Here is a 12,281-nt window from a genome sequence, read left to right on the forward strand (position 1 = left end):
AAAGAGATAATAAAGCCATTCACCTTAGAGGCTGCCACCTCACTTTCTGGCTATACAGCCAACAAACTGGTGTCCCACTGCTTTCAAATCCAGGTTTATATGAAGGTTTGAACTATTTTATTAATTTTATACATGTAGGCAACCTGCAATCTACACTGAAAATGATGGAAAGCCCCAAGCCTTCTGGATATCAGATCCTATCCCTGCTCTCAGTTTTTATGCTTTTGATAGGAAGTTTATTTGTAGGTAATGAAGCCGCTATCTTCCCTTCTGGACCCAAAACAGCGGCTGAGCCTTGCTTTCCTGCTATTCTAAAGGCAGGGCACCCTGCAGGATTAATTGGTTGTTTTCTGATTGGTCACTAATTTACTTATGTATAGGTGAGATAAGAGAGCTGAGATGAAAGAGAACAAATGAAACCAATTTGAGCTATAGGCAGCCTAAACTTGTGATGACCTTAACCCCTAGAACCATTTGAAACACTTGGTGCTTACTTACCTATGGGTGAAGACAATTCCCCACAATGTCTTTCTTTTTATGTACCTGCTTGCTCACTGGTGTCTTAAACTATTATTAATGGGTATATATGAAGCTGCGTATATATGAGTTTGCCTTCCCACGCGCTAACTAGCCTTTGTCTGTTACAGCCCTGCCCAGATTCAGTGCCTTATGAAGAGGCTCTAATGAATCGTAGAGTCCTTCTGAGTTCTACAGAAAGCAGGGAAGGTCTGGCACAACAGGTAGGGTCTTTATCCTGTAAGGTGTTTTCCTCTGTTTTAAACCAACCAAACACTGTAAAATCAATTTGGCCCTTAGCACTAACCCATTGCAACCAATCAGCAGTTACTGGTGGTATGTAACTAATTGCAATGGGGTTAGTAGGCTGGGGTAGGTTTGCAACATGCTACTACCCAATAGAAGTGCATAAAAAAAGCTTCACACTTAACATATATATGCAAAGTCTATAAAATCAGAAGATGACATTTTGCACCAGTTTTGCAGAGCATGATGGGGGTTTACAATGGCTTCAGCTTCCCCTTAGGTGTCAAACACCCCTTTAGGTCATGACAGTACTACAGACAGATGTATGTATGTATAACTTTATTTATAAAGGGCTACAAGATACGCAGCGCTGTACAGTATTACAATATACACAATTACATATAGGGAGGAGAAGTGTTCTGGATGAGTTCTTGATCAATCAGAATATCCAAGGCTATTGTGATACTAATATCTACAGTTAGTACTAGTGGTTGTATATATAGTGTATGTATGTGAGTGTATAGATTGGTAGGTGTGGGTTAAGTATGCTGGGTTTACTTGGATGGGTTGAACTTGATGGACACTGGTCTTTTTTCAACCCTATGTAACTATGTAACTATGTAATAAATATAATAGATAAGTATAAATACACAGAGATTAAGTATCATGCAGTATGAGACACAGTAGGAAGGAGGTCCCTGCCCCGTAGAGCTTACAATCTAAGTGAATACATTGTCATAACTTTTGTTCTTCTACACATCCAGGTATCAAAGAAAGCATTCACTCTCAAACTTTCCATGAGTGGGCTTTAGAAGGCCACTCCCCCTTTTAGCTGCCCTATAGGAAGGCCAGGTTTATGGTTTGAGAACCATTGCTAAGAGATGTCAAGCAATAAATAAGAGAACAATGGCAGAGCTCCGGCACAATGGAATGTGGTAGCAGACTTGAAAAAATATATATTTTTTAATAATATTGTTACACAGTACACCGGAAAATGTTATTAAAGAAGGTGTTGAGGTTGTTTAATTATTAACAATGCCCAGCGCAGAAAGGCATTCATTTCATAGGCCATTTTCCTTGTGTATTGTTAGTTCATCCTTTGCTTTGGGCTTTTATAACCTTGGCAGGTGCAGCAAAGCCTGGAGAAGATCGGAAAGCTGGAGCAGGAGAAGGAGCACTGGATGCTGGAGGCGCAACTGTCCAAGATTAAACTGGAGAAAGAGACTCACAGAATCGCTGCTCTCATAAAGAGCACAGAGATGGGGCAGCTGGCAGAGGTGCCACATGATAATGCCTTCTTCTTATTAAATGCAGGGGAGCATGGGAAGGCAAACTCAACAGAGACAAAAAGCACCAGTTTGGTAAGGAATTCTCTTCAGTTCATCTTGCTTATAACCACCTGCCAACTTAGTGTGTCACACAACACATCTAGGGAATGGCAGCAACTTTGCACAAGCCGTTTAAGCCAACATGGTTCTCATGGTAGCCAGCATCTGCTACATTAATGTTTCCCTTTCTCTCCATTCATGTGAGCAGAAATCAGATAGGCAAAGTCTCCCCCCGCCGAGAGGAGCATGGTGGTCACATTGCCCAAAGCATTAGAAGAATTTTCAGTTGTGCTTACATTATGTCTGTTAATTTGGGGTTGTTACTTATTTGATCTTTGATCCCCATACCCTCACATGCATCATATATATGTTTCATATAGACCAGTAGTCTCCTACCAGTGGCTTGGGAACAACATGTTACTCACTAGCCTTTGGATGTTGCTCCCAGTGGCCTTACAGCAGGTGCTTGGAGGCAAGTTTTGGAGGCACAAAGACCATGAGTACTGCCAAGCAGAGCCTCCTGTAATCTGCCAGTCCACATTGTACTACTAAATAACCAAGTGTTGCTCAATGGTAAAAAAAAAAAAAGGTTTGGGGAACCCTTGACAGATTCTTACCCATAGTCCCCTCCCGAACCCCATTCTGGACTTTTGTTAGCAAAGAGATGAGCAGTTAAAAATCAGCATAAGCAGCTTGGCACCACCCATGTCCGGTCACTGCGCCACTCATTCGCACACTATTAGACCTTTTGCAGCCATTACAGGATTACTGCTGTGTGTGAATGCAGGCAGTTGGTGCATATACATTAGCACCTAAAGCCAAGTTAACCTCGCTGATTATTTCTACCAGCTGTCAATCTCTGCCTAATCTGTACTAATCTGCCGAAACCATACTTTGATTTAAGATATTAAGACAAGGAGTGATTTTTGTTGTAGTATTGTCTTTGGAAAAACGGTTCACTTGCTATCACTTTGTTAGGGCTGTGCAAAAGTTGGACATCCCCTTTAAAGGAAAACTATAGCCCCAAACAATGTAGGTCTCTATAAACATATATTGCACATGTAAAACCCTGCTTCATCTAAATAAACAATTTTCATTAAAACATATTTTTTTTTAGTAGTTTGTGCTACTGGGTAATCCTAAAAATTGTCATTTTAAGAATTAAGGGCCGCCCCCTGGGATCATAGGATTCACAGTGCACACAAACAAACCCAGGCACACATACATGCTAGGCTCTATCAGCCAGTTAATGACTGATAATAACAGAGTTCTGTCTTTTGCTTCCACACTGCTTCCTGTTACAGTTTTGGTTCTTTGACAGATTTAGAGAGAATTTCAGCAGCCTGAGCCTTTATCCCTCCCTGTTCCATAAGTATTCTCTCTGGCCTATTGTGCATATTCCAGCTCCACTTGTACCTTTAATGACAGTCTGAGGCTTTACTGATAGTCTGACAAGTGAGCCCAAGAGAGAGAGACTCTCACCCACCCATGTAAATGCTTCCAGCCATCCATTCACTTTGTCTTCCATTTGTCCGTCCATTTGTTATTCCCTAAATAGCAGTCTCTGGGTCTGCGCTCTCTACTCCATTTGACACTCTTTGAAATGATCCTTCTGGCAGCGGCCCGGGCGGGTTTGGCAGCGAGCACTCGATGATTGCAATAAATTAAATATGATAAGCTGCATAAAATGATTTAGCCAGTTGAAAACATACCCAGGAACACTGTTGTGCGTTTGAAGAGTCTAACTGGAGTGCAGCTTTGAAACTGCCGTCTCTTGGTGACCTAATTTATTAGATGTGCTTGGCTGCTAAGCGCAGTGCCTTCCCCAAACGTAACCCTTTGCGCTTCCTTACAGTACTTCATGCACAATCCCATGCCTTGCAGGCAAATGGGTAAAAAAGCAACTAAATTCTGTATATGTTCTAATATTCTGCTCTCTTTTCCCTTTTTAGATTGGAATGCTAACTGGCACTACAGAAGATCTGCAGGTATAGCTCATACATTCTTCCTGTAATGCTTAAAACTGCTGCCTTGTGTTTCTACAGCAGTAATAAATGGCACGAAGTTTGCCCAGGAGCAGTAACCCATAGCAACCAATCAGCAGGTGGCATTTACTGGCCACCTTTTTAAAAGCAAACATGTTATTGGTTACTGCTCCTGGGCAAACATAATGTATTTCATTTCAAGGGCTGGAGTCCTTGGTTTAATTCCAAAAAGGGCACTGTCTGCAGAATGTTTGTTTGTTTCCTCCCACACACCAAAAACATACAGGTTGGTGGCTCCTTATCGCATGTATCTGATAGAGCCGGTGGGATGGCATACGCGGAGGCGCGATTTCAGTGAAATCGCACCGCCGTGTATGCCATCCCACCGGCGATTTACATTTTCGCCGGTGGGATGGCAATCCGGGGAGATTAGTCGCCCGCGAACAGGGAGTTTTCTCGCGGGCGACTAATCTCCCCGTGTGCCAGAGCCCTAAGGCTCTATCAGATACATGTGATAAGGAGCCACCAACCTGGGACCCGTGGATTTGGGCCGACAACACAGCATCAAAGGCGGGTCGAGCCCTTCTGCATCCCTCCCTGCTCGTGACCTAACTGCCCTGCTTGTGCATCTGGGGCCACAGGCGGGTGCGAGTGCAGGTGGAGAAGGGGTGCGTCAACAGATAGTCGACCCGCACATCACTAATATCCACCAACACACTTATTATGGCACTTACTTTGTATATAATGTAAAACATTTTTATTTTTGAATTTAATAAAAGTAAATAGAGTTGGATTGAGGGTATGGCCCCTTTTTATGCCAAGGTGTGGCCCAGCATTTCATGGTATGGAGTAGCCCAGCATTTCATGGTATGGAGTAGCCCAGCATTTCGTGACAGTTTGCTCCTTCTCTGTCACTGGACAGAATAAAGTGTCAAATTTGCTGCTGGGATCACACTTTCTCCTCTTTTCAATGACAGAGAAGGAGCAGAATAAAATCTCTGGTATTGGAGCATGTAAAATGCTAAATCATTGCATCGTGCATGCCGTTTAAAGGAGAAGAAAAGGTACAATCACTTGGGGTGACAAATGTTAGGCACTGCCCAGTGATTGTGTTCACGTACCTGATACCCCGGTGCCAGTGCTCCTTTTGGTAGTTAGTAAAACATGCCCTCTGTTCTTCAGCATTGCACCAATCCAGCTTGCACTGTAGCTATTTGTAACTAAATATAAATTAGCTGTAGTGTCTCTGTAGAATACAGCAAAACCGTATCCTAGGCAGATACAGAGCAGCTCCCAATCTGGCTGTTGAACAGACGCCTAATGGGATGAAGTTTATATTGTGGGGAATGCACACATGTTCCTGATACCATAGTTGGCACCGGCACCTAATGGAGCCATCATTATGCTGCTTCCTTGCTGGCTGGCTAAACCTAACATTCATTTATTAGCTCATACATTTTATTACAATATTAAAGCAGTTGCTCTGTACTTTCTGTCAGTGTCGGGCTTTTGCAGCAGCTTAGCCTGTTACACTTCCTGCTTTTGTTGAACCAAAAAATTGGGCTGGGAGAGAATGCTGGGAGCTTAGAGAGCTGCAATTCTACTAGTCTACTTGTTCTAAATGCAGTCTGTTCTGTATTCACAGTCTCAGGATTGCGACTCCACAGAAGAGCTGATCAAAAATCATTACATGGCGAGAATAGCAGAGCTCACAACACACTTACAGCAGGCAGACAGCAAATCGGTCCATCTGTATGCAGAGGTATGTTCAAACACAACTTACGCTTTTTGAAAAGTAAATGTAATTTTAAGCAATTTTGCAATGTACATCAGTGAATAAATATGCAGCCATTTCATGTAATAATGTGATTTGGAACAGTTACCTAAGCCTGCCTTCAGCCTGCATCATCCAGATCCCACAATTCCCTGCACGCATGATATCGGTTAGGAAAGGAACTTCCCATTGCAATGCAATGTGGGTAATGTAGTTGTTACAATTTGTAACATCAGTGTTTTAGTCTCTCCTCCCCTGCAAGAATTTCAAATGATACAGAAAGAGAACTGATTTGCAGCTGGATTTCAGCATGATATAAATGGTACAGGAGCAGATAACAGTAATAGGTATATGATGGGTTTCTGTGTTGTGTGGGGCTCTTTGACAAATTTTGGTTCCTTTTTAACATAAAGAATAAACTAAAATAATATTGTGAATTGATTTTTCTGGTATTAGAAGGAAATGTATGTACTTTTCAGCCGGCCCCTCTGTAATAACATTCTGATTTGTATTTAAATATGCAGTGCCGGGCGCTTGCTAAGCGGTTAGCTTTGGCAGACAAATCCAATCGGAGCCTAATAGAAGAGACCAAATCTGCAGTTCAGAGCATCAGCAAGTTACAGGTACAGTTCCACAATGTCTTTTTGTCTTCAAACAGTCCTCCCCAAAATAATCCAACAAGTGATCAGACACACTCAAGGCAAAGTCACAGTCATTGTGTTTTTGTGTTACTTATCTATGTGTCTCAGCAGCTATTCAGTTTGGATTTTCAGGAGCTGGTTGCTAGGGTCCAATTTAACCTAGCAATCAGGCAGTGGTTTGCAATAGAGACAGAAATACTGTATGAACAGAGAAGGGCCTAAATAGAAAGATAAATAATAAAAAGAAACAATATTAATAGAATTGTAGCCTGCAGAGCATTCATTTTTTACTGCTGGGGTCAGTGACCCCCATTTGAAAGCTCTTTCAGAAGAGAAAGGCAAATAATTTAAGAACCATAATAAATAAAAAAATAAAGACCATTTGAAAAGGTGCTAAGAATAAACCATTCTATAACAAAGGATAGGCACTCAGTAATTCAAATCTGCGACCTAGAAAAGAGTTAGAAATACAGGAGAAGCATCAGGTATATGTGTGAGTGTATTTGCTGGAAAGGGGCCGATAGCTGTGTCTGCTCACTGGTTTCTGAAAGTGGCTGAATAAGGTCTAAACTTTATAGGGTAGCAAGGATGGACCCTCAGGATCCCCCAGCAGAGTGCTATATTAGCCATGCATCTCATGGCCCTAGTGAGCAGGCTTACTGTGGTGCCCATTAATGGGGTGACTCACCTGTAAGTTCACTTATAATATTGCTCTATGAGGCTACAATTGTATTGTTATTATTACTTTTTATTATCTTACTATTGAGGCCCTCTCCAATTCATATTCCTATCTATCAAACCACTGCCTGGTTGCTAAGTTAAATTGGACCCAAGCAACCAGATAGCTGCTGAATTTCCAAACTGGAGAGCTGCTGAATAAAATGCTAAATAATCTGAAAACTACAAATAATGAATGAAGACCAGTTGCAAATTGTCGCAGAATAGCTCTCTCTACATCAGTGATCCCCAACCAGTGGCTCGGGGGCTCACCAACCCCTTGGATGTTGCTCTCAGTGCCCCCAAACCAGGGAGTTATTTTTGAATTCCTGACTTGGGGGCAAGTTTTGGTTGTATAAAAACCATGTGAACTTCCAAACAGAGCCTCCTGTAGGCTGCCAGTCCACATAGGGGCTAACAAATAGCCAATGACAGCAGTTATTTGGTACCCCTAGGTACATTTTTTTGTGCTTGTGTTTCTCCCCAACTCTTTTTACATTTGAATGTGGCTCACTGGTAAAAAAAAGACTAGGGATCCCTGGTCTACATCATACTAAAAGTTAATTTAAATTAACATAAGGCCTCTGTCTTGTCCTCCTTGGGATACATGAATGCCAGTGCTGCAAAATAGAAGTTACTTTACTTCAGTGTAATTAATCCTGCTATCCAGTAATAGCTGATTGTATAGAAAGCACGAGAGAGCCGGGCATTAGCCACAGCGCCACTGCCACTTGCCTTGCTTCTTTTCATTAACATCAATGTGACTGCCCTCGGCTTTCATCCCTCCCCATTAATAACACCATGCGTCTGAATCATCTCTTCATATCTGTAATACCCGCTCTGGGGACTCGGCCGCACAAAGACAACTTTCTCTCAGATTCTCACGTCTGTCCGGCGCTCCTGCTGCTGCCAAATGGTGGGACATCTGTGCCGGACAGATGCAGATCTCTGAGCAGGGCCCAAAACAAAACCAATAAGATCCAACACTTCGACAGTCAGTTTTGTGGGTTGTTTACGCGCTGATTTCTTTCTAGATGCGCTATAAGAGCAATGAGTAGCTCGGCGCTCTGCCCACCTTCTGCCGTTGCTTTGTTGCCCTGCCATATTAGCGCCGGAGGAGGGGGGTTAGAGGAGAATGGTTTATACAAAGCCACTTATATTTTTTATCTCATACTAATTCTGATACCATTCTAAAAAGAAGCCAATGTCTCGGTGTTTCCATCAGACTCTGTGACTTTGGGAATGTTTTCTAAATAGCATTTCATTTATCCTCAGTGCATTAATGCCATCACATTCTCTCCCCTTATCTCCTCTCCTTCCCTGGGCTTTGGATTCCTTCATGACCTTTATGTTGAAGAATACTGATTGCCGTCAGCGCTGCTTTAGTTTTGCTGCTTTGGACATGAATAATGTAGTTTTCTATTCGTGTGCACTGTCAGAAAGATACATGGGCATTTTAATAAGAGCAGAGCCTGCTGCCTGCTCCTCTCCCCCCTCCCTCCTGTTATCCTTAAAGGGAAACTTTCATACCAAAAGTGCTCCACTATTGAAACTTTTTTTTTAAATGTTTTGTTTTAGGTGTATGAACCTTCAGCCTATATATATATATATTATATATATAATATATATATATATATATATATAATATATAGAGTTTCATGTCCTGTATGGAACATGGAACCCCTTATTGAAAATACATTAGGGGGTACATTATTCACTAATTATGTTACAGATATATATATAAGCTTTATTATCATAAGTATCATAAACAATACTACTGTGAGTGCAGAGAGACAGGGAACCCTTCCTGTAACTGTAGACGTATAATACATTCCCAGGAGTCAGAGTAACGTTCTATGGCACTTTGGCTGATACAGTGATAAATTGGTCATACACAAGCCAATAAAGGGCCATTTTGGCAGCTTATTGGCCTGTGTATGGGGCCTCCAAGAGGTCTCCCCAACTAATATCTGGTTAAAAAACAGCTAGATATCAATTGGGTAGTTTTAAAAATGTAACTGGGGCGACATTAGGCACAGAAACAATATGTCCTATTCCTAGGCCCACAGAAAAGTGTATTTCTAAGCCCCATTACCCACGCACCCCTCTGAGGGTTCCCTACTCCAACACCCATGGGAGCAGTCTTACCGAGTCTGTGCTCCTGTAGTTACGCCACTGGTTACATTTCTCATGATGCAACCAATACATTTCCCCACACTATATGGAGTCACAGTAAGGCTGATGGCAGACGAGGCGTAGGGTGGATATTTTCGGCAACCAGAAAAGTGCTTGCTGAAAATACCGCCCTATTTGCAGCAAGCTCTTTTCCACTTGCCGAAAATATCCGCCCTACGCCTCGTCTGCCATCAGCCTAACTTTTTATGCCTCTTTGACAGATTCAGTGATTGGATGAATGTAGGAACCAAATGAACCGAAGTAACTTGAAATAGACGTTACTGGCTTTGAATTCATAGAGCTGCCAGTTCCTAGCAGCCTGGAGCACAAAGCTCACAATCCATAACCGTAGGGTCCGGTTCATCTTGAGGAAGCCTAGAACTTTAAACTCCAAAAATGTAGCATTTAATGAAATGTGTTTTTTGTTCTTTAGGATGAATTAATTACAACTAAGAGAAGTTACGAGGATCAGTTGAGTATGATGAGCGACCACCTCTGTATTATGAATGAAACTTTGTCCAAACAACGAGAAGAGATAGACACTTTAAAGATGGCTACCAAGGTGCGTGTCTGGATTCCCACAATAATAGATTATGTATGGAAGAGTGATATTGGGCACCTGTTTGAGCATTGGTCTGACACAAGGTAGAGCAAGGGTTAAGTCCGTTATAGGTATTGGTGCAGGACAGTGTATTGGGCTATGCAGTGGAAGACATATATGACATCCAGTTATTTCCAGACAGAACAGGCTTTGTGCAATAAAGTGTGCAGATCCATAGCAGCAGAACCTGTAATAACAGAATTGGGTCAGTATTCTGAATTACAGGAAGGTGATCTTCCATAGACTCCATTTTAATGAAATAAAATACAAATGTAAAACTATTTGTAAAAAAATATTTCCATTTTCTCTGTAATAACAAAATGGTAGCTTTTTCTTGCTCCCAACTAAGATATAATTAATCCTTATTGGAGGCAAAACAGTCCTATTGGGTTTAATTAATGTTTAAACATTATTTTCGTAGACTTAAAGTATTGAGATCCCAAGCATTCTGGATAACCTGTCCTGTAGTTAAGGGTGTTTGGCTACCTTCCCCTAACCACTTATTGCTTCCAAGGATCTAGCTCTGTGCTGGCTATGCCTCAAGCCTGGGAGAGGCTATAAGACACTAAACCAGACCATGCTCCTTCCTTATATCCACTACAGCTCTCCTAGATACAGCCAAAAGCCCAGCTTTAGGGCAAGGGCCCAGTGAGCATAGATCCACTTCTCTCAGCGATCTACGCTCCACGTGCCATTGCCCTTAGGTAACGCTGTATTTAATTTCTTTGGCGAGGTCACCCAGTGATGAGCAGATCTTCTCCAGATATCCCCACCTACGGGCGGGCAATATCGGGTTAATTCAGTCGATTGGCCCTGGTTATAGGCGCCGGTGGTTCCAAGCTGATGCTGTCCCTGATCCAATGGAAAAATCAAACCTGCCTGATTGAGATCTGGCCGATTTAGGGCCAGATGCCAGTCGGCCAGACCCGTCGTTTGTGCCCATACACGGGCAGATAAGCTACTGCATCGGTCTAAAGGACTGAGATTGGCAGCTGGAATCGGACCGTGTATGGCTGCCTTAAGTTGCTGCTGGATCTGTAGTCTGTGACTTTGTTATGAGCTAAGGGAACAAAGTTTTGGACCTTCAAGAGGGGCTTGAAAAATTCCAACAACTGCTGCTCCAAGGGAATGGTCTCGTGTCTTTCCCATGGATGCCCTTCACTCTCCACTACTTGCCCAGGACTAGTATTTAGCTAGTCACATGTTTAGTCTCTAATTTGGCAGTGGGACCTTGTTTATGAACCCCCCAAAATTCTAAAAGTAGTTTTTTGCCCATCCACATGATGAATGTTGCACTTAGCCTGAGCAGTTGCCCAGAGGGAAAGTAGCAGTTCATGACTGGATAGACATGCTATTGCCAAAAGTGTAATATCCATATAAGCCCATACGTTCTAACCTTTTTTGTTATTTGCACCCATAGGGAAACTCTAAGAAGAACAAGATGCGGTAGTTCAGACAAGCGGTTGCGCTTCAGAAGAAGTTGCTGCTATACTCATTGCAGGGTGGCCTTTGCTCGTCTCTGTGAGAGCGCCTGGTCTCTCTGTGAATGAAACCTCGCTGTGAAAGAGAGTGAAGAGTATCGGCCTATTGGGGAATGGGGGGGGGCAGAGGGTTTACCCTATTGTGTTGCTCAATCACTGCACTCCCTGTGGCACTGGAATGGTTTGGGAACCTGTGAAATTATTATTATGGGAAATGATGTTTTATAAAATAATGTCCACTCCAAACTAACCAATTCCTTGGAAGTTGTTTTTATTTTGCACTTTAAAGAGAAAAAAAGGATTTTAATTTCTTTCTTCTTATAGCTTTAAGGTTTTTGTATGCTCCCGCTTCATGTATGTGCCTCATACACGTTACAGTAGGATTTCCTGCCGATTCTCACGTCGTATCGTAGCCGGCACCTCCATGTCTAAAAGGGAACCACTTCTTCCGTGCTATCCATCGTCTGTTTGCGCTGAATTTTAAATAATGCCTCCTCCTCCTACATTTCATTGTCTGTATAGTCAAAAAAAAAAAAAGAAAAATCACGACTTTGTCAATAAATTCTTATGAAATTGTGCTTTGTGTGCTTATTTAGGGAAAACAAGTATTTCTCCTAATATGTAATAAAAGGCACTAAGTTTGGGAGCAGTTACCCATTGCCACAGGAGCTCAGTTGGGTTGAGGTCAGGGCTTTGTGCAGGTCAGCCAATTTCATCCAATCCCATCTCTGCAAACCTATTCTGTATGGACCTTCTTTGTTCCCTTTGCTACAAAAACACTAGAACTACTAGAACAGCTTTTACCCTCTACTCTTCT

The 12,281-nt window shown here is 42.2% G+C and overlaps 1 protein-coding gene across 2 annotated transcripts in view; it reads left to right on the forward strand.

Annotated features, from left to right (window-relative positions):
* ppp1r21 (protein phosphatase 1 regulatory subunit 21) overlaps positions 1 to 12,041 on the forward strand; it is a 36,154-nt gene extending 24,113 nt beyond the window's left edge. For both annotated transcript variants that reach the window (XM_002935373.5, XM_031902059.1), the window contains exons 16-22: positions 648 to 740; positions 1,890 to 2,123; positions 4,043 to 4,078; positions 5,721 to 5,837; positions 6,374 to 6,472; positions 9,816 to 9,944; positions 11,404 to 12,041. In XM_002935373.5, coding sequence (XP_002935419.3) covers positions 648 to 740; positions 1,890 to 2,123; positions 4,043 to 4,078; positions 5,721 to 5,837; positions 6,374 to 6,472; positions 9,816 to 9,944; positions 11,404 to 11,433 — 738 coding nt within the window. In that variant the 3' untranslated portion in view covers positions 11,434 to 12,041. The remainder of the gene's footprint in view (positions 1 to 647; positions 741 to 1,889; positions 2,124 to 4,042; positions 4,079 to 5,720; positions 5,838 to 6,373; positions 6,473 to 9,815; positions 9,945 to 11,403) is intronic.
* The last annotated feature ends 240 nt before the right edge of the window (positions 12,042 to 12,281 follow it).

This window comes from Xenopus tropicalis, chromosome 5, assembly GCF_000004195.4.
Source record: "Xenopus tropicalis strain Nigerian chromosome 5, UCB_Xtro_10.0, whole genome shotgun sequence".
NCBI classification, from domain to species: domain Eukaryota; kingdom Metazoa; phylum Chordata; class Amphibia; order Anura; family Pipidae; genus Xenopus; species Xenopus tropicalis.